The sequence below is a fragment of the Cololabis saira genome, chromosome 1, assembly GCF_033807715.1.
Source record: "Cololabis saira isolate AMF1-May2022 chromosome 1, fColSai1.1, whole genome shotgun sequence".
In the NCBI taxonomy this organism is placed as follows: Eukaryota; Metazoa; Chordata; class Actinopteri; order Beloniformes; family Belonidae; genus Cololabis; species Cololabis saira.
Window position 1 is genome coordinate 9,752,816 of NC_084587.1, and position 22,841 is coordinate 9,775,656.

Below are 22,841 nucleotides of genomic sequence, written 5' to 3' on the forward strand. Positions count from 1 at the left end.
GCCACACCCCTTTAAATCCAATTCCTCCACTTTGTGAGAGAGAAAACTAGATAAGTAGTAACTATATGACATCTTTATTTACAAAAAATATAAGTAAACTGCATATAAAAAAGGAAAAAATACACAAATAACCAGACAAGTGAAGAAACAGGAGAGAATAAAAGATGCAGATGCAGCATTTCATTAGTGAAGGTTTAAAAGCGGAATCAACCAGAGCTGGTTCCCGGTTAGCCGGTTCCCGGTTAGCTGGTTCTGGTTCCCGGTTAGCTGGTTCCCGGTTAGCTGGCCAGCTGCGCCGTCCTCTTGTCCCTCGGTCTGGACTTGTCCTGCACCTTGCGGGGAGGGTTGGCGTCGCTCTGGCTCAGCGCCGTGCGCGACACCGTGGACATGCCGTCCACAAACTTGGTCTTGAAGAGGACGTTGGCGTTGGTGAACATGCCGTCTTTGAGGGAAACCACCACGAACTGAAGACAGTCAAGAAGAACTGGTATCAACTCAAATTAAAAAAGCAAAACATTGCAATATATTTTATCTATGTTAGCTGACATGACTCACTTCCTTCACCTCAAACTAGAAGCTGCTGTGCTTTTGTTTTTTTCCCCTCACAATTTCAAGAGTTTTTAAAGCCAGAGATTGTAACTTTCATCCTTCAATTGTCTTTTGTCCCCTGAAATAATCCTAAATGTTGATTCACACCGAAAGCGTCAAAAATCGCCTCGTGGTCGCTCAGGACGCTTTCATCGCGCCGCTTGCAGAAAAGCAAAAAGGTGCATCCATCTATCTATATACAGGACTCTCAGAAAATTAGAATATTGTGTTAAAGTTCTTTATTTTCTGTAATGCAATTGAAAAAACAATGTCATTGAAGATTTCCAGAATATTCTAATTTTTTGAGATAGGATATTTGAGTTTTCTTAAGCTGTAAGCCATGATCAGCAATATTAAAATAATAAAAGGCTTGCAATATTTCAGTTGATTTGTAATGAATCCAGAATGTATGACATTTTTTGCATTACAGAAAATAAAGGACTTTATCACAATTTTCTGAGACAGTATAGCGTGCACATCTTGGCTTTCCTCTTTCACCATGGTTCACTTTGGGAACCCTTTCACTATATTTCAGCAGTGCATTAGCTGAGGAAGCGCAGGGCCCGGCGCCGTCGGTCCATCTGGGCCAACAAAGTGCTGCGAACCCGACAACTCCACTGGGAGTTTCATGGTCTGATATCGGAGCTCTGTTATTGACGATGCTTAGTGTTATTTACATATAGAGAAGAGTGAGTTTGAGGCTCTCCTTAACAGAGTCCCCGGATCAACACCATGGATGGGCGGTATGGACTAATAAATGTATCACGATAATTTCTGGCATTTATCCCGATAATGATAAAAATGACGATAAAAAAATACCAATTCAACTCCACCTTTTCAACTATAAATCTATCTCGCTCTCAGATCCGCCATGTTTGTTACACAAAAACGTCATCAACGGGAATTTATCTTTCTTTCTTTCTTTCTTTCCTCCTCTCTCCTTCCTTCTCCCCTTCCTTTCCTTCCTTCCTTCTTCCCTTCCTCTTTTCTCCCTTCCTTCCTTCTTTCCTTCCTTCCTCCCTCCCTCCCTCTCTCCCTGTTTTGTGATTAATAAGACATTTTTTTAAATGATTTTGCATTGGATTGGTGTAGTAAAATAAAGTTATTCAGACCATAAACTGTAAAAACCGCAGTTAGCTCAGCAAAAATGTCAGTTTGCTAGATGAAATAGATTAATTCCTGATAACATAAGTTTGTTAGTGCACAGCTATTCTCATGTGCATTGAGGCTTCTTACTTTGGGAATCCCGGTCTGTGATTGGACGCTGCTCATTTGCATAAAGTTGAGATTTTCAACGTCAAATGCCTCTAGTAGTGGAGCTTTCATAGACAAGAATGGCAGCTGGAGGCCTATGATGCCCATGACGCTTTCAGTGTGAATCCCCGGTAATATGGGATCATCCGTGAGGAAGAGGAGCTTTTCACAACTCCTAACTGACCTGCGAGTGTCTGAAATGCGTGCGCAGCATCTGGCCGATGTTCTGCGTGTGCGACAGATCCAGAGCAGCGTCCACCTCGTCCAAGATGTAGATGGGAGCGGGTTTGAAAAGCAGCATGGCCAGGATGAGGGACAAGGCCACCAGAGACCTGCAGACACAGACACAAGCAGAGCTCCAGATTACAGTTTCCAGGGTTAAGACCAGCGTGGAAGTGCCGGGGTGAGACTCTGCTGACCTTTGCCCTCCGCTGAGCTCCGTAAGGTTCTCCTTCCACGTGTCGCCCAAGGCCACCTTGAACTCCAGGCCGTCCAGGACGCCGCGGCCCTGAGGAGGAGCCAGTTTAGCGTTTGCTCCCGGCAACAGAGTGGAGAAGATGGAGCCGAAGTCCTTGTTGACCTGCAGAGAGACGGAGGACGTTTTCAGAGACGGTCTGAATGCAAGAGTCCATCAGTAGTGACGAACCGCAGCTTCAGGGTGTCTACAAGTTTGACTAAATTAAATTTAAGACTTTTTAATACCATTTTCAAACTAAATTTAAGACCAAAAAGACTAAGAAATCCAGCGCTGAGGTCAAGGTTGCCAGATCTGACAGGTTCCAGCCCAAACGTGACGTAAAACACCGAAATAATGAAAAAACTGCCCAAATCAGACATTCTCTATATTAAAACCGAAAATGATTAAATGCAGAATAAATTTCAAGTCATAAGCAAATGAAGCCAAAAAAAAGACCCCAAACAAAGACTACAATTAAATTGAGTAGATTAAAGCAAATATAATATCAGTGAATTTATTGTGTACGTTTCTACTTTTCTCTGCCGTAATGGAAACTCTTTTGTTAATAATTGTAGAACTTTCCAGTGAAATTATTGTTTTATATTAAGTGAGAGATGAGACGATTGTTCTCTCGTTTATTGTGATCATCTTTGATCGTCTGTATGTGGAGCATGCACAGTCCACCAGAGCGCAGAGGCTTAAGGGGTTTAAAAACATTTAAGTTTCGTTTCATTTTACCTAATTGTCAGGACCGGTACTTTTGAACTAGCGTCGCTAGTGTTTTGAGTCAAGAAAATGTCACATGAACAATTGTATAATTTTGGTGGTTAGTTCAGAGTTGTTTTGTGTTTGTTTTGCAGGTTTACAAACTAACTAATAACGGTAGCGTGTGAATGTTATTGTGTGTGTGTGGGAATAAACATTTAATAGAAACCGGAGGTATATCCGCCTAACCTGTCCTGAAGACGCTTCCAGAGGAGAGTTTAATTAAACTATACTAGTAGTTTGGTCAAATCTGGACAATAATTTATCCTAAATATTTAGTAAAAACCAGGAGAAGCAGCCCAAATTTGATCAACCTGTCCGGTCCTGTATTTTTCAGCCCAAAGTCAAATGAAGCCCGATAGGGTGGAAACTCGCCCAACCTGGCAACACTGACTGAAGCATCTAACAACTGGAAAACAAATGTATTTCTCCTCAAAACTATTTAAAAAACTTTTCCCTTTTCAAAGTGTAAGAAAACGTTCTAATGATGCCCCTTGGATTGAAATTTAAGACAAATTAAGACATTTAAAGGCCTTGTTTTAGCTAAGCTAAGACTCTTTAACCCTTGTGCTGTCTTAGGGTCAAGGAAATAGGAAGGGAAGAAGGAAGGAAGAAAAAAAAGGAAGGGAGGGAGGAAAGAACGAAGTAAGGGAGAAAAGAAGGAAGGAAGGGAGAAAAAGAAAGAAGGGAGAAAAGAAGGAAGGAAAAAAAGAAGGAAGGGAGGAAAGAAGGAAGGAAGGAAGGGAGAAAAGAAGGAAGGAAGGAAAGGAGAAAAGAAGGAAGGAAGGAAGGGAGGAAGGAATGGAGAAAAGTAGGAAGGAAGGAAGGAAAGAAGGGAGAAAAGAAGGAAAGAATGTACGAGGGGAGAAAAAACAGGAAGGAAGAAAAGAGGAAGGGAGAAGGAAGGAGAGAGCAGGAGGAAAGAAGGAACAGGAGAATTAGGTAATTTTGACCCAAAGACAGTACAAGGGTTCAGGACCGGCGGCCGTCGTCACGGTAACACGTGGTCAGTGTGCTGTGGTGCAGCTGTGGTGCAGCTGTGGTGCAGCTGTGGTGCAGCGGTTCAGCGGTGCAGCGGACCTTCTGCCAGGCCACGTTCAGAGCCTCGTTCTTCTTCTGGTCCAGCTCCTCGATGGTCTGCAGGATCTTTGCCTTGTCGTTCTCCACGATCCTCTTCTTCTTCATGAGGTCGTTGTACTGCGGGAGAGAGGACGGTTATGGGAGGTTGTTGGAGGATCTGACGGAGTTAAACCAGCACCAGCTCTGACTCACCCTCTCCTCGGCCTCGTTCAGCATGTTCATGGCCCTCTTGTTGACGTTCCTCTCCAGCTTGGTGGTGGTTTCCTCCAGCTTCTTCAGCCGCTGCCCCGCCTCCCGGGGGTTGTTCACCTTGAAGTCGTACGAGGTGTTGGGCTGGCCGAAGAACTGGCGCTCCGACTGGATCCAGTCGTGTTCGTCCAGCATCCGCGTCACCTAGGAGATGGGGGGGAAGGTAGATCACAAGACGGTGTAATTAAACCAAAACCAACAAATTAAATGCATCAAAGTTTTCTTTTGCCATTTAAAAAGGGTGTAAAGATTATTTCAGGACCAAGGGTTGGATTCACAAAACATTCTTAAGAAAAAAAATCTTCTTAAGTGTCATTTTTTTCTTAAGTCCAGTCTTAAGAAGAAAAAAGAGAAGAAGTCATATTCTCCAAAAAAAATATTTTCTCAACTTTCTTCTTAAGAAAAAACTTATAAAATAAATGGTATTCTTGAAATAAAAGTTCTCAAATTTGTTCTTGACTTTTTTCTTATCTTTAAGACAACCTTGACCTGTCTTAAAATTTCTTCTGTGAAAAGGTAATAATAATAATAATAATAATAAGCCTCTAATACCACCTTTTTCAACACATTTGAGACAAGTTTAGACTAGTAGGTCATAGTTTGAGGATATACTTTGTAATTAATTACACAAAGAGCCTGTTAACTGTTAGTTAGCATGTTAGTTAGCGTGGTAGTTAATTATTATTAATTTTCCCCAATAGTTTTTTTTTTCGTACATTAATCTCATCCACCATAACCTTGAAAAGTTCCTGCATCTCTTTTTCTCCTTCTCCATGTTTAGTGAGTTACTGACGGTTAAAACCCAAACTACCTGTATAAATGTTGTTTGTTGGCGCGTGCAATGCAATGACATATTTTAAGAAGTTCTTAAGTAGGAAAAATAAGAAATTCGTAAGAAATTACAGTTCTTAAGACGGTTCTTAAGAAAATATTGAGGAATTTCACTTAAGAACTTTCTTATGAACGTCTTCATTTTAGATCTTAAGACATTTCTTAAGATCGTCCTTAAGAACATATTGGTGAATCTGGCCCCTGATCTTATGCAATCATGTTTAAGTGTATTTGTCCAATTATGTTCATCAAAGTTTGTTTACCTTGTCAGCCGCCTCCTGGCTGTCTTTATGATGCTTATTAATGTTGTGTTCAAGCTCCTTGATCTTCAGCTGGACCTCGTTGTTTTGCTCTCTTATCTGATTTGCCTCCGTGTTCTTCCCCTGGAGCATTTAAAAAGGACAGTTATCAATAACAAGCATTATAGATGGTAGAAATACATCCAAATTAACATCAGTTTCGTATTTTTTTGGTTTTTCTCTAAAGTCTATAGCGAAACCGGATCAACGGGGCTGTTTTTCTCACCTTGAGCTCTTTGTCTTGTGTCATGATGATCTCCTTCTGTTTGGTCAGCTCCTCCTGGGCTTTCCGCACCGACTCCTGCGACAAAAAAGACAAAGAAAGAAGAATGAGGACAGATGGAAGATGAAGAGCAGCATTCAGCCTGATGGCTAAAGCGCTTTCAAAAATACAGTACTGCTCCTGACCACATGGGGGCAGCATGTTACCATAAAGTTCATGCATCAGTCCCTGGTAGAAGACAACATCTTATGGCCCTTTTCCACAAGTATCTACTCAGCTCGCTTCTACCCACCACGCCCCCGTCTTGCACTTTTCCACTAAGGGCCAAGTAGATACTTTTTCTGTAACCATTCTGCCGAGGTTCTAACCGGGCTGAGCCAGGACTATTTCTGACGTCATCACCCTCCTCACCACTGATTGGTCGGGGGGTGGGGCCGTGAGATGTTTGAATCAGGAAGCGGGAGTCAGCGCGAGAACGACTGGCGGCTCGCAGCGATTTTATTATACAGCGCAAACGTCTGTTTGGTGATCCAACTCTGAGGTGCAGATGTTCATAAACCTGGTGGCTGACGAGAGAATTAAAAAGGGATCTAGACAGGCGATAAGGAACGATCAGATCCACCAGGAGCTCTGTTTTACTCTCAGCCGCTCGCGGCTCCAGCTGATTTCTGATCAGCGCAGGCACAAACAAAGGGGTTACGCAATCGAGTACGTAACAGCAGCTTCACCCCAACCCGAGCACTTCTCCCCTGGATGTGGAAAAACAAACGAGGTGGAGCCGGGACGAGGTGTGACAAGCCGTCCCGAGGCGAGTCGGGCTGAGTAGTTACTAGTGGAAAAGCGCCATTAAACATGCAGGACAAGTGGTCCCGAGGACCAGGGTTAAAGACCCCTGCTCTAAAGCAATCCCAGACAAACACCTTGTCACATGTCGACCCTCGTACCTTGTTCTGGGACACGGTGCAGGCCATGCTGTCTATCTGCTCCGTGATGGCCTTCATGGCCTCGTCCACCGCCTGGATCTGCTGCTCGTAGCCGGCCTGCTCCCTCTGCAGCTCCTCCAGCTCCAGGGTCACGGCTTCAGACTCCTGCACATCAGCAAACATACGTCACATAACAGTAGGGGTGTAACAATATATCGTGCCACGAAATTTCGCGATACAAAAACGTCACAATACGTGTCGTGGAGGTGACAAAGTGTATCGCGATATTGGGTTATTAATATTGATCTATTGTGTTTACTAGTAACGCGCATCTGACCGCGCCTCGACCCGCGGACCAAAATCTTCCTCCGCTCAGAAGAAACTAGTACCGTTTTGAGCTCTGAACTTTTACTTATGTACAGTAAGGCTGGTGTAGAGTTAAGCCTTACCTTATTAAATTAAACCTTTTTCGGGTCGTGAGTAGGATAAACACGGGACAACTTCTGCTGAGTTCGAGTTACTTTAATGTCCCTCAACAGTGTAGGATTTTAGAACATCAACACAGCACCTAGTGCCGTACTGTGGCGTATCACTCCGCCCAATCTAAAACAGACTAATCACTACAGATAAACTGACTAGTGTCATTATAGTCCCTGATTTACAGAATATAAAGAATATATTTATAAAATAATGAACCCTGAATTACCAAAATAACCTTAACAAAAATAAATCTCCTCTTACACTTATAAGGTGAGCATGAATCAATCTTTTTTATGATGTAAAATTGTATGTATTTATTTATTTATTTAATTTTAGTTGTTAAATTAGAAAGAAAAAAGTCAAATCATACATGAGAGAAAATATTTGTACTTGTATGAAACTGAAGATGCATAATGCAAACCTGACATTTACTTTTAGTTCAGTTTGTGGAAAATGGTTGGCCTGGCTTTCTCTTTAAAACTTAAACAGTTATAAAGCATTACAAACTGTAACAATAGGGCAAACGTACAGTATTGTTTTGTATTTTTTTGTCTTTCAAATAAAAGACAATTTTTTCCAGTCATATGTTCCTCATTCAAGGTTGTTAAAAAAATATTGCTATAATATCGTATCGTTATCGTGACCTCAATATCGTGTATCGTACCGTATCGTGAGATTAGTGTATCGTTACACCCCTACATAACAGACATCTTAACCTGGGGAGGGAGAGTTCCAGATAAACCTGAGAGAAGGTGTCCAAGTGGGGGCTCAGCTCACCTGCTGTCTTTGCTTCAACTTGGTGTTGAAGGTGTCGGCTTTGGCCTTGGCTGCTTTGAGTTTCTCCCGGGCAGCTTTCAGCTCCTTCTCCCTCTCCGCCTCGGCGTTCTTCATCTTGTTCTCCAGGACTTTGTATTTCTCTTCCGCCTTCTTCTGCACCTCCTTGGTGGAACGCAAGGTCTCCTCGCTTTCCTCTGTTGGATGAGACGACATATGAAGGTTTTCCACGGCCGGAACAACCAGCCCGGCTGAATTATCTTAATGAACCGTGTTCGGACCGATGGCCTTGCGCAGCCGCTCCAGCTCCTCCTGCTGCTGGTGGAAGGAGCTCTGCTGCACCTTCGCCTGCACGATCTGCTCCTCCTCCACCTTCAGCTCGTGCTGCTGCTTCAGCTGGCGGTATCTGCCGCGAGGAAAAGGCTCGTCAACAATGGTTTTTATGGATGAAAATGGGATTGATAAATACTTTTTTTGTATAGATATCTTTATTGAGGGCAATAAAAAAAGAAAAAAAATAAGATTTACAATAACAATATAATTATCAATACCCCCCCTTTTTTTTAAACTTTTCATAACATTAATTAAACAAAAATAAATAAATAATAATAATAATAAGAGAAAAAATAAATAAATAAATAAATACAACAACACACCCCTCTCCCCTTCCCTCCCTCCCCCTGGAACAAATGAATAATAAATTAAATAATCAAGTCCTGCGTAAACACATTCATTAATATAGTAGATGATTCAAATCATTAGTCCAATAAAGGCAAAAAAATCCCAAAAAGGTCCCCAAATAAGGTCAAAGTCTCTAGTTTTTTTTTCTAACGGAATACAATATTTTTTCTGGAGTACTATATGATCCAAGTTTCATGATCCACTGTTTGGGTGCTGGGGGGTTTTCTGATTTCCAGTTTTTTTGAATGTTTTGCCGCGGTGCCTGCAAGCAGAATTAAGTACTTTTTATGATAAGTCATATTTAGCAAACTGATATCTCCCAGTATCCAGACTTTAGGATCAAGAATATAGGATTTTAAAATGTCAGAGATTATTTTGATCACGTATTTCCAGAAAGCATCTATAATAGGACAGTTCCAGAGCATATGGAGTACATTTCCAGTATTTATTTTACATCTTTGGCACATGGCAGAGACCGCACTATTACATTTATTTAATCTATAGGTAGTAGATTTGATGTAAAGTATTGAATTTGTCTGTGTTTGGTGGATATTAGCATAGTGTGTGTTTTTTCTAAAAGAGTGTACCAATCCTTGTCCTCATATGAACATTCCAGGTCTGCTTCCCATTTTTGTTTGATAGTTTGATAAATACTTTAAATGTAATCCACAGTTGAGGAATTTGAATCAGGGCCGGTATTTTTTATATTTTTAGCATTTTGCATCTGCTTACTTCTCTGCGGTTCCCTTCAGGCTGGTCAGCTGTTGTTCAGTGTCCCTGAGTTGGGCGTCCTTGTCGTTCAGGTTGTTCTGGAGATCCTTCACCTCCTGCAGACTTGCCAGAATGGAAACTGACTGGGAGCGAGCGCCTGGACAGAGAACACGCAGGATGCTTAAGGACAGGCAGGTAAGTAAAGCTCACCACTCTGTACAGTAGAGCTGTTTTCATAGTCTATCAATCTATTGATAATTAAAACAATTAGTCGACTAACTGGATTATGAATTGTGTAATAATTTAAACCATTTTATTTAGCTATTAGGTTTTTTAAATTAGCCTGAGATTAATTAAGTAATGCGCAGACTAACAAGACAATGAAAATGATTTCTTTAGTCAAAAATAAATTATTTATTTAACTGGTGTGATGAAGAATCTTTGCTTCTCAGAAGACTATAAACATAAATTAAGGTTAAAATTTAAACGTCTTCATGATCAACCTGCCATCACCAGCAGGATTTGAGAGACTATTTCTCATAACCAGAACTCCTAGACTGTTTAGGATGTCTAGAAAATTAAAAAATACCCGACGTGAAATTATGTTAGTTGGAGTGAGAGAAGAGGAGGCAGAGGATGGGGTTAGATTAAGGTGGATGATTCGCTGTGGCGACCCCTGAAGGGAACAGTCGAAGGGAAAAGATGGCCAGAAGTAAAGGAATAGAGCTCTGCGTGCTTATACGAGTCGTTACGGCGCCCCAGGACTTCTGACGTACGAACACAGACGGCCAATGAGTTTCAGAGAGCAGCTCAAGAACGGGAGCCTTTGATGAATCGTTCATTACAGTCTCAGATATAATCCATGGTGGCATGTCGGTTTCTAAGAATCTTTTTGCCCAGAAGAAAAAACATTAACAACGACCCATAACCATGTTCTTCTCTCAAAAAAACACACCTGCACTGCGGCTTTAGAAGAAAAAGACGCTACAGAGCGAGTCAGGATGCAGCGGCATCAGAAGAGCAGTGAAATACGCGCCAGTCACAATTTGTCCTACTGTACTTATTGTATTTTTTTTTTTCATAATCATTTTTCATTTTTCTCTCGTTCAAATCCAATTACTCGGGTCGCGGTGGGGCTGATCTCCGCAATTTGAAGCCTTGTATAATAATTGTAAAAAAATAAATAAATGTTACTACTTCATTCCCCTATCACGGGTTCTTTTTGGAACGTAACCCCCGCAAAAAAAACGAGGGATTACTGTAATGTTTACAACCAATGTAAAACAATAAAAGTGGGATTCTAGGCCAGATTATTTTCTATTTTCTTCTTCTCTTTCTGAAAACAAACATTTACAGTAAATAAATAAGTGACGTGAAGTTTACTGGTTCCTCTCACCTCCACTCAGGGTCCCCTGAGGGTCGAAGACGTCTCCTCCCAGAGTGACCGTTTTCGTCGTCACCTGCTTGTCAAAGGCCACTCTCTTGGCGTTGTCCAGGGTGTCGCAGACCAGCGTGGAGCCAAACACGTACTCCATGGCTTTACGCAGGTCTGCCTCGTAGCCCACCAGGGACAGAGACGTGTGGACATTATCCGCCCCCACCTGAGCGGGAGAGAGAAACGAGGGGGTCGTCAGCAGACGGACGGTATCAGAGACGTGACCGGATCAGCAGAGCAGACGTTTCTCTCACCAGGCTCTTCGCAGCGTTCAGAACTCTGTCGTTCAGGGTCTTGGCGGAGATCTTGTTGAGGGGAATGATGGTGTAGCGTCGCTGCAGTTCTCCCTTCTCCAGCAGCTTTTTACCGGTCACCTACGAAGAACCCACCCAAAATAAATAAATAAATCCCTCATCTCACACGGTCTGCCTATGAAAGTGTAAAACAGGGGTGTCAAATGTGCGGTCCGAGAGATTTTCATGCATCCCGCGAGAAGTTTCCAACGCAAAAAACCGAAGTGTTAATTTACTAAAAAGGAAGGCATAAATAATTGCCATGAATCGCAGCATATCCAATGATATATTTCTTCTACAAATCCATCGTTATTCCACAAAGAGAGCAGTTTGACATTTTTTTAGTTTTCTAGAATGCATTTACCGATTTTATTTCTTTGTAGACGGCCGTTTATTTTTATTAACTGACTACTATTATATATTTTCGCAGGAGAAATATCACTGCTAAAAAAAGATGATAGAAGATATTCATTCGGAGAATTTCAGTTTTTAATACAAGGATAGTGACAAAGTAAAACAGTTAAAGAGAAGTGCTGACTTTTTCAGCACACTGGCGTAAATATCCGCGCCAATTTTTAAAAATAAATACACTTAATTGTACTGGAAAAATCTCTAAATCACAAAGAAACACTCGGATGTAATAAGAAAGATTTTACTTTTAATTACATTTCCTATAAAAAAGCGAAATATAAAAAAAAAACACACTTGTTTCTGTTTATCTTTGTAAAATTATATTAAAAGTATCTTACATAATTTGAAAAAAAAACGAGAAATTTCAAGAAAAGACCCTGAAGAAATATGTTTTACATATTCAGAGTGTAAACAAAGTGCACATTTCCTTTAAAATTAACTAAACTGATATTGGATTAGATAACAATAGTAAAAAAAAACGAATTAGAAAAAAAAAATATTCGCACCGTTTTTGTTATTTTGAGCGTGCGAGAAAAAAATTGGTCAAATCCGGCCCGCCAAGCAAAATGAGTTTGACGCCCCTGGTGTAAAAGCAGGACTGGCCGTCATCACGCCCACCTCTGTGTCCACAACGATGTTGTAGAGCCGTCCACCGGCGACCACCTCCAGCGCCGTGGCATAGGAAACGTCACTCACGGTGATGAGGTTGGCGAGCAGCCCCTTCACTTTGCTGCGGTCCCATCCTCGCTCCGGATCCCTAGAAGACACATGGAGACAAACGTACATTAAACATGTGGCTCATTAGCTTTCTGATCTGTTTATCTGCATCTGAGCTGTCATTAGCAAGCAGAAGGAGCGTCCAAACCAGCTGATGAGGGAAGTGATTAAAACAGAACCCAAATTAAAACTGCAGACTCGTCTCTCCTCTGATAATCTTTTCTAAACATAATAAAACGCTTATATAAAATGTGCCATTTGATGGTCCTTTTATGTCATTTATAGCGCCAATATAACCTGACTTTTAGTCTGTAGATCAAATAAAAGTTTCAGATAGAAGAGTTTGAAAACATAAATTTGGACGGGACATTTAGAAATTTGATAGTGTTTTTTTGAAGAATCAGAAGAAAAGACTGTAAGCAGAAACTTAGGAGCAAATTATCTGAAAAAGAATGTGGGATTTTAACAGATAGAACAAAAACAAATGCCAGTAGCCAACTTCAACCCTTGAAAACCAGCTGGTAAGAATCGAACTGTTCTAATCAAAAAAAGAAAATATAAGGTCCTAATTGGCCCTTAAGCCGACAACTTTCTAATTACGGTACTCATTTAAAAAAAGATGCGTTTGCTTAAATCAATCAGGAACAATACAGAAAATATGAAATAGTACATACATCACTAAATGGTTGACGTAACGCGACCAAGGTTCTTACCTGTAGTCGAAGCGCAGGTTGGGGAACCGGGACATGAGGCGTTCATATTTCTCTTTGAGTTGAGCGACTTCTCTGGACAGCTGTCTCCTTTTTTCCAGAAGACTTTCCTCCTTCCCATCTGCGTCGGAGGGAACATCAGCCCACATTTATTAGACAGGTTCAGGCAGAAACGGCATCTTGCTCGTGTAAACAGCTCTGACAGGATTAACCCCGTTCCGTACCTTCATAGTTGAGTTTGGCGAGCTCAGCCTCCAGTTTCTGCCTGCTCTGCCTGACAGCCTGCAGGTTGTCTTGGTCTTTCTTGTAGCCACTGTCCATCTTTTTCACCTCTGCCTGTTTGGTCTTCAGCTCGGCCTGGGCGTGCTTCAGCGTCATCTGGGCCTGGATGATAATAAGCAAGAGAGATACTGTTTTTTGAGGATGTTCCTTCCTTAATCAAGCTACTGAGCATCGATTGTCATTCGAAAGAAAAACCAACCAGTAGTGATGCACCGAAATGAAATTTTTTGGCCGAAACCGAAAATAATAATAAACACTTGGCCGAATACCGAATAACATACTGAACATGGTTCTTCGCAGTTCTTCCATTTATTTTGCCTATTTTTTCACCATTGCATATATCAAATAAATGTGCTTTAGGCATGCTTTTCAAAGAAAAAAATATTTTTCAAAATTACAAGGTAGAAATATTTATTGAACATGAACAACTGAACATTTCCCAGCATTTTTTAAATATTCCAGCAAACATTATACCAACAGAGCACAATAACTTAAAATAAATAAATTGGCAAACTATTTTTTTTGGCCATCTTTGAGCTTACATTAGGCCTAAAACTGACTGCAAAAAATTGGATAAAACTAAATAAAGAAAAAGAAAATCACTCCCTTTCCCATACAAGTATTAATATGGGAAAGGGATTGATTTTCTTTTTATTTATTTTGTTTTATCCACTTCTTTGGCGTCATCTAAACATGCCGTTATTAATTGTTAGTTTTTTTCCCCACTTATTCCACGGAACGTGTTTTTTTTTTGCTATTTTCGCCGAACAATTTCGGTTACCGAACATTCGGTGCATCACTACCAACCAGGAAACTTTAAGCGTGCAGATGTGCTGCTCACCTGCTTGGCCTCGGTATCGGCCTTGCTCATGTCGTTCTTGCAGGTCATCATCTGGCCGGCCAGCGTGGCCTCCTCTCCGTCCTCGTTGGTGGACAGACCTGCAGACACGGCTTTGAAATGCTGCTCCGCTGTCTCCAGAGCCGCGTTGTCCGTCTGACCTTCATCCTGCAGAGCCTGAAGCTGCTCGGTCAACTTGGACACCTCTTTTTCTTTTACCACAAGCATTTTCTTATCCTGAGGACGACGGAAAGAAAATAACATTTCAGAGGAACAGTTTGATTTTATTTCTGTATCCAAAGCTCTTGGCTTCATATTAGAACAGATCATTACCTCTTCCATACTCTTTACAAGCTCTTTTCTTTTCTTGGTTTCATCTTTGAGATTCTGTTTTTTCAAGTCAAGCGTACTTTGAGCTTTTGCATCCACGCGCTGCACTTCAGCGAGACCGTCCTCCAGAGACTTTAATACTCCATTCACTTCCTGGAAACGAGCAGATTTATTTGAAAGACAATGTTATATGGCACAAGGGGAATTGTAATCTCATAAAAGATATCCAGTTGTTTTTCTATCCCTAAGAATAGTAACAGCCTAATTACTAATACATTGGTATATAACTGTGGGGGTGATATATGACAACATTCAGACTCAAGTGTTTACTAGAATAACTTGTGACTACTACTGGAATTCCTCATTATTGATCTAAGAAATAATTATTAATCTCTAGATCAGGGGTCAGCAACCCAAAATGTTGAAAGAGCCATATTGGACCAAAAACACAAAAAACACATGTCAGGAGCCGCAAAAAATGAAGTCTTGTATAAGCCTTAGAATGAAGGCAACACGTGCTGCATGTATCTATATTAGTTAGAACTGGGGGAAGATTTTTTTTTTTTTCATTATGCACTTCGAGAAAAAAGTCGAAATGTCGAGAAAAAAGTCGAAATGTCGAGGTACAATCGAGAAAAAGTAGAAATGTTGAGAAAAAAGTAGAAATGTTGAGAAAAAAGTCGAAATGTCGAGAAAAAAGTCAAAATGTCGAGATTAAAAAAAGAAAGGAAAAAGGAAGAAAAAAATGAAAAAAAGAAGAATGAAAACGGGAAAAGAAAAAAGAAGAAAAAAAAGAAAAAAAATGAAAAAAAGAAGAAAAAAAGGGGGAAAAAAAATAAAAATAAATAAAGGTCAAACATTTTTGAAAAAGCTCCAGGAGCCACTAGGGCGGCGCTAAAGAGCCGCATGCGGCTCTAGAGCGGCGGGTTGCCGACCCCTGCTCTAGATAGCCCATTTCGTTTTCGTTTTCATTTTATTTTCTTATTTAAGTTTACTTAAATTATTATTTAAGATATCCACAATTTAAAAGACTGTTTTATCAACAAACTTGTCGCCAAAAAGTCGTGTCATCTCTCCCAGTACCTTGTCCCTGGTCTTCTGTAGCTCCTGAATCTGCGCCGAGAGCTCCTGGATTTTGCTCTCGTTTTCTGCCATGCGGGCCTGCATCTTGGCGATGTTTTCCTGCATGGCCTTCAGATTCCCCGCCGACTTCACCTTGGTCTCCTCGGCACACACAAAAAGCCAGGCCACGTAGAGCCGCGACAAGTGCTGGATCTCACGCATCAGCTTCTGGTACTCCAAATATGAGGATCTTTCCTGCACACCAGAGAAATTTGAGAAGAAAAGGACACGATTACTTAAATCTTAATGTGTTCAAAAGTTTTAAACCTCTTCAGGAGTCGGTCTAAGTGTAATGGGTCAAATTACCTCTTGCAGTTTCTGCATAGTTGGAGTAATTTCCTCATCCAAAATCTAAATAAAGTAAGACAAAGTATGCTTAGCATGTCTTCACTAAGGAACTACTAAAGATACAGATGTGAAAATGAATCCGGATATCACATACAGTCTGAATCTCCTTGAGCTTGGCCTCCTTCTTCTCGATTGTCTTCTGGGCGCTGATCTTTTTACATTCATACATTCTGGTGCCAGCTGCCTCCTCGATCATTGCAAGGATCTGGAGGAAGAGACGGGTTAATGCTTTAAATATTAGAAGGGGAGAGCGCATTAATTAATTTCAAAGTGCATGTTTTACCTCTGGTGGTTTCATGTTCAGAACCTTGGTGATCCTTCCCTAAAGCCATGGAAACATCACAAGATGTTCAATCTTACAAACTCATTTTAAAGATTTTATTTTTAAATTCATGAATGTGACGTGTTTGAATATAAATGCCCCCCAAAAAAACCCACAGTCAAGCTGAAGATGTGAGACTGACCTGCATGATGAGGAAATGTGGGTTGTTGACGTTGAGCCCAACCGAGCAGAACAGGTCCTGCACCCTGGTGTTGTTGGCATTAACCCCATTGATGAGGTACTTGTTCCTGCCACCTATCACCACCTTAAAGATGGAGACGACAAACCTTCAACACTTCCGCAGCCAACATACAAAGCATTTAAACCCAGCCTTGTGTTTTCTTCCCTCACCTGTCTGGTTACTGTGATCTCATCGTGGGTCTCAAACCCCAGAGGACTCTGGCTCTTGTTGGCGTTGTCGAAGGTGATGGACACGGTGGCCTTGGTGATGCCGCCCTGCCCGTTCTTATAAACCAAGTCCTGGAGGTTGGAGGCTCGCACCTTTAAGGGGAAAGAGAAAGAAATGTTTTACCTGAAATGCACAAAGATACCCCTCCCTTCTCCTGGTCACTGTTTAATAGTGATGTGCTGATCAATGTTGAAATATCTTTACTTTCAATACCAGATCTGTGAGGTCTAAAATCGATTCTCAAATAAAAATATCAATACTTTTTATACGTCATTTGTGGTTACGGTAATATATATCATTAACAGGAATATGGTGGAGAGTAACTAAACTATTTAGATTTTGTCTAAATAACACGCTGCTGGTAGGAACTACTTTTCATTTTTATAGTAGTTCTTTTTTTTGTTTATTATTCTTTTATTTTAATGGTTTTATGAGTTTACTAAGGATCTTTTTTTAGTCATGGAAACACCTTTTTCAAACACGAACAATAGTGTGAATGAGGCTGCTACCTCAGTATACTTCCGAATTTAAATTAGGGATGTTAACAATTAATCGATTTTAGATTAAATGTGGATAATAAATTACTCGAATCGATTGATAAGGTCATCAATTAATCAGTTAACGAATGAGTCAATAATTAGCATCCCTACTAGCCGCAAAAAAGTAGCTCTGACAAAAGTACAAAAACAGTGACGTCTTTTAAAACACATTTTCTTTTAACTTTTTCACAGTTATATAGGCTATAGAGTACTTTTATTTTACTGTGTGTGTCACTGCTATTGTTATTATGTTTGTGTCAATAAATATTTGCCTAAGGAATATAATAGGCCTTGTGTATTCTGTATGTCTTGTCAGCAAAAATAATTTTTGTTAGACCTTATTGAGGGATTCTCAGATTTAAAATCAGTTAATCGATTGGTAAGGTCATTAACCAATTAATGAATTAATTGATGATTAGCATCCCTACTTTAAATTAAATAGCTAAATAAGTGACTCTGATGTCTTGTATTCTTAAATTATCTAAAATACACATCATTGTTTAGATTTACTGGTCACATTAGGTGTTTTTGTATCGCTATCGAACCTCTATCACCTTTTTTATTTTAGTTTTTTATTTACTTTGTTGTTCTTTAATTTTCGTTCTTTGTAAATTGATTTCTTGGGAAAAAAGGGGCAGATTAAATAAGATATAAGATACTTATTCTTTAAAAACTGGCCTAATAACATGTGCACGGACTATTCTGAGGTGTTGGAAGGAACCACAAGCCCCCACACTGAGTATGTGGAAAACACAGATGATGGAGACAGTGGCGTGTGAGAAGATGCTGGGAAGATTAAACTGTGAAAATGATATGGTAAAAGAAAAATGGAATACTTTTGGTAGACAGATGTGTTAATTTGACTTACTTACCTGCCTGTCTTAATTTTAGTTAATTTATTTCTAGATTTTTCAAATTTACTTTTTTTTTTTTCTATTAATATAATTTGTTGTTTTTTTTTTTGCTATTTTTGACCTCCATGATGTCTGTGGTGTTTGATGTTCGTTTTGTGTGTTGCAATAATGAAAAAATAATAAAAACTTTGAATTACAAAAAAAAAAAAGATACTTATTCTTTTCTTAGTTAATCAGTCCTGTCTCATGATATTATATTATAGTCTAATTTATCCATACTTGACGTATTGCAACATTGTTTGGGGCGCTTCTTATTCTTCGTACCTCAACCAATTATTTCTAATTCAGAAAAGATTCTTGAGAATGATTTCATTTTCTTCTCATCAAGCACCTTCTGCACCCTTATTTAGCAAATTTAAATTATTATCAATTTTTTCTATTAATAAGTTTCAAACATGCCTGTTTATGTTTAAGTTCATTCATTTCAAACAAGACATTCCAGGCACTTTTCATAATTTTTTTCTGTTATCATCAGATATTCATTCTTATTCAGTTAGAGGTGGGAAGAACTTTCATTTACCTCTTTGTCGTACCTGCAGTCACCAATCCTTTATCAAATTCCATGGCCCTCAACTCTGGAACTGTTTAGATAGATCTCTTAAGGTAGTGTCATCCTTAAAAATGTTTAGGACCAACTTAATGGGGTATCTTTTATATAGACAAAATTAACAGGCTATTCGTACTAAAATGAAATTGCCATTTCATAGATATTTTTGTTTGGGTGTTTATTGTATCTTTCTTTGTTTCTTTTACCTTTTCTTTTCCTTTCTATTCTTTTTCTATTGATTGATTTGTTTTGGTGATTTTGTATTGAGGGGGAGGATTATTTATAAACCCGTCGGGCTTCTTTTCCTCTCCTGCACAAATTATATGAATATGAAAAAGCTTTAATGTCCCCGAAGGGCAATTTGGTTTGCAACCACAGGACAACATACATATATATCCCACTTCAAACACACAATACAATAAATAAATAAATATAATAAAAACAGTCATCACATCACATTGTTCCCCCTATAGGCTGTTTAAAAACTTTACCGCAGATGGGATAAATGACCTGAGGTACCTGTTTGTTTTGGCCCTACAGGGAAAAGTGTACCTTCTCTTGGAAGGGATAAGCTGAAACTCAGCATAATTAAATAATCAAATAAAAAATAATCAGCATTATTTATCCTTGTATGATAAAAAAACTTTACTGTTGTCATTGTGCAAATAAATAAATAAATAAATAAATTCTGCTCCCTTTCATTCACAATTTAGGAACGTTTGTGTTTATATTAAATTGTTTGTTGTTTTATTTTATCAATGAATGTAATAAAGAATAAATAAAAAGTTTTACTCAATATCAGATCCAACTAGGGTTGCCACCCGTTCCGTAAAATACGGAATTGTCCTTTATTTGAGAAAAAAATGTTGCGTCCCGTATTGAACTAATACGGGACACGATTTGTACCGTATTTTCCTTAACTTTTACACCATATTCTAGTTGAATTATTGAAATAAATTCACTTTTACACCATATTCTAGTTGAATTATTGAAATAAATTCACTTTTACACCATATTCTAGTTGAATTATTGAAATAAATTAACCTTTACACCATATTCTAGTTGAATTATTGAAATTAATTAACTTTGACACCATATTCTAGTTGAATTATTGAAATAAATTAACTTTGACACCATATTCTAGTTGAATTATTGAAATAAATTAACTTTGACACCATATTCTAGTTGAATTAGTGAAATAAATTAACTTTTACACCATATTCTAGTTGAATTATTGAAATAAATCAACTTTTACACCATATTCTTCACCTGTATCTATATTCTACATCTGGGCTGATGTGGACATACATATCATAGGAGGATATTTCAGTTGCTAGTATGGTTGTCTGTCTGTACATTCATGCAAGTTCAATGCTATTAAAGCACTTTAAACTTTAAATCAAAGCATTGTGTTTATTCATATAAAATAAACACATTTTTATTCAGTTTAGAAGTTTTGGGGCTTTTTTTTTGGCTCCTGGGCTGCTGAAATCAGGGCGTCCCTTATTTCTATTTCTGAAAGGTGGCAACCCTAGATCCAACATCTCTACCGTTTACTGTCAGAGTTAACTTAAAGCAGCACCACGGCAGCTAAAGGTCTTACATGGCTGAGGTTGGAGATGCCCAGTAGGAAACAGATGGAGTCCAGGATGTTGGACTTCCCGCTGCCGTTCAGGCCGGTGATGGCGTTGAAGAGCGGGTCGAAGCCGCTGATCTCCGTCCGCTGCGCGTACGACTTGAAGCCGTCGATCACCACGGACTTGATGTGCATGTTTGCCCGCGTCTCCTCTCCTCGCTCCCCGCAGGAAAAGCTGATCCCTGGCGACAAAACCGGGACCTGGAAATGTTGGAAATGTTGAAAATGTGCCGGGGTGTTTTCGAACCTCCGACTTGAATTTTGGCGGTAAACAGCTAACCAGGGGGCCTGACGGCCGACGGTTCCTCCGTCCGCCTGCGGTAATAAAATACAAATCAATAGGTCTCAACGGCAACTTGTCTTGTAATCAATATAGAATTGACGAGGGAATTAGATGATGTGAAACGTAAATATAACGTCCACTAATTTTGATGTCTAAAGAGAATTGTGCGTTTATTTTTCGTCAGGCATATCTTAAGACCCCTGAGTTGTTATTTTCAAAATAATCAAAATATATGGCGCCATCTGCTGGTAGAAAAATTAAACTACAAGTGTACAAAAACAAAAAGTATTTAACTCCTTGCGTCTTTATTTTTTCTCTCTTTTTTTCGTGATTACGTTTTTTTCACACCAAAACAACCTGAGCCAATACAAAAAACAATTTTTAAATCATGATTTTATCTAGTTCATCCGTTCGCCTCCGGTAGTAAAAGAAAAATCAATAGATCTCAACGGAAACTTGTCTTGTAATCAATATAGAATTGACGAGTGAATAAGATGGTGTGAAACGTAAATATTATGTCAACCAATATTCATGTAAAGAGAGAAATGTGTATTTATTTTTCGTCAGGCATATCTTAAGACCCCTGAGTTGTTATTTTCAAAACATTCGTGGCGCCATCTGCTGGTAGAAAAGCTGAACTACAAGTGTCCAAACGCAAAATTACAGTTCTGTTCAAAAGTATTTAACTCCTTACGCGTTTATTTTTTTTCTTTCTATTTTTGTCGTGATTACGTTTGAGATCGTCGAGTAAATCCTTTTTTTTCACACCAAAACACCCTGAGCCAATACAAAATTCCGTTTTAAATCATGATTTGATTCAGATTCAGATGACTTTATTAATCCTTTTGGGAGGTTCCCTCGGGGAAACTGATATCTACATCTCACTCATACAGCACTGTCATTTACAAATCAAACACCCTAAAAACCAAACACCCATATAAAGATAAAAATAAAAATAAAAAGTGCAGTGCCATAAATAGAATTATATGAATAGAAAATAAATAAGTGTTATGAATTATTGCACAAAGTTATTGCACATTGTCTGTTTTGTTGTTGGTCAGACTGACTGACTGACCCCCACAGTCCCACAGTCTCTCTGTTCTTCAATTCTTCAGTTCTTCTTGGCCTTTTTCTATTAAGAGAGAAAAAAAACATACAAACCAGCCAAAATTTAAAAAACGCATTTTGTATTTACTCAGGTCATCTTTTTTGTATGTATATTAAAATATGTTTTATGATTTGAAACATGCGAGTGTGGCAGTAAAGCAAAAGAAAAAGGGAAAAAAAATCTGTAGTTTTTTTCGGTGCAGTAGCTTGTTTCTCCTGGTTTCACCACCAATGTCTTTTAAAAATCTTTCCTTTGACTCTTGTTGCCACTCTTTTGTCACACATTGCTCCTGACGCTTTTTTTCACCTACTCCACCCTGTCTGCTCTCTCCTCCTCACCTCTTTCCCACACATTGTTTTGAACACTTGACCCCAAGTATTTAAACTCCTGCATTTTGTCCACCTGTACTCCTCGTAACTTCACCATTCCATAATGTGCTTCCATACCAACATACTGTGTATGGATGCTGAAAGATTATTGTCCAACATCAATGAAATAAGATACGGTCTCAATTCCTTAGGGAAACAATGTTCATGCAGTGCCAATAAAGGTTTCTGTTCTGTTCTGTTCTATGTATTGCACATGTATTTCAGGTTAATTGGTGAGTCTAAGTTGTAGGAGTGAGTATGTGGTTGTTATGTCTACGTGGCCCTGCAACGCACTGGCAGTCTGTTTAGGGTGTACCCTTACCTTTTGCCCTAAGACAGACCCATGTGATCCTGAATAGGACAAAGCAGGAATATATAATGGATAGGTGGAATTAACCTACTTAGATGGATACCTGCAGGTTAGTTATCACTGTTTCCTCACAGCAAGAAGGGTTTCATAGTAGATGTCTTCTCCTGTACTCCAGCTTCCTTCAACAGTCCAAAAACAAGGATTTTTAAGGTGACTGGTGGCTCTAAATGGACTAGAGGTGAGCATGGCTTTTTGTGTTCTCTGTGATGATCTGGCGGTCTGTTTAGGGTGTAACCAACCTCTGACTCGATCTGTGCATGAAACACAAACTTTGGTCAGGTTGTTTATTTAGTTTTGCACTGGGATAATGGATGGATGGATGAACTCCCATAGAGTATGCAGTAGGGATTGGCGGTATGGACAAAAAACATTTATCACGATAATTTCTGGCATTTATCCCGATAACGATAAGAAAAATACCAATACAAAGACTTCATCAACGGGAATTTATCTTTCTTTCTTTCTTTCTTTCTTTCTTTCTTTCTTTCTTTCTTTCTTTCTTTCTTTCTTTCTTTCTTTCTTTCTTTCTTTCTTTCTTTCTTTC

At 39.3% G+C, this 22,841-nt stretch overlaps 1 protein-coding gene across 1 annotated transcript; it reads right to left on the bottom strand.

Moving 5' to 3' along the window:
- Positions 1-58: 58 nt before the first annotated feature.
- smc2 (structural maintenance of chromosomes 2) lies at positions 59-20,429 on the bottom strand. The gene is made up of 25 exons (XM_061735568.1): positions 20,136-20,429; positions 16,475-16,624; positions 16,266-16,388; positions 16,085-16,123; positions 15,896-16,006; positions 15,760-15,804; positions 15,415-15,648; positions 14,335-14,484; positions 14,005-14,238; positions 13,106-13,265; positions 12,885-13,002; positions 12,073-12,211; positions 11,005-11,124; positions 10,712-10,916; positions 9,337-9,472; positions 8,205-8,329; positions 7,927-8,120; positions 6,691-6,834; positions 5,750-5,824; positions 5,488-5,607; positions 4,337-4,537; positions 4,145-4,261; positions 2,262-2,422; positions 2,027-2,174; positions 59-464 (listed from the first exon to the last, which is right to left on the bottom strand). Exons 1-25 carry the CDS (start codon positions 20,301-20,303, stop codon positions 279-281), a joined length of 3,603 nt encoding a protein of 1,200 aa, XP_061591552.1. The 5' UTR covers positions 20,304-20,429; the 3' UTR covers positions 59-278.
- Between the last annotated feature and the right edge of the window lie 2,412 nt (positions 20,430-22,841).

Coding starts and splice junctions, on each gene's coding strand:
- smc2 (XM_061735568.1), bottom strand. CDS start 20,303: ATGCACATCAAGTCCGTGGTGATCGACGGCTTCAAGTCGTACGCGCAG. Junction 16,625..20,135: donor GCATCTCCAACCTCAGCCAT/GTAAGACCTTTA, acceptor TTCCCCTTAAAG/GTGCGAGCCTCCAACCTCCA. Junction 16,124..16,265: donor CACATTTCCTCATCATGCAG/GTCAGTCTCACA, acceptor CCATGGCTTTAG/GGAAGGATCACCAAGGTTCT.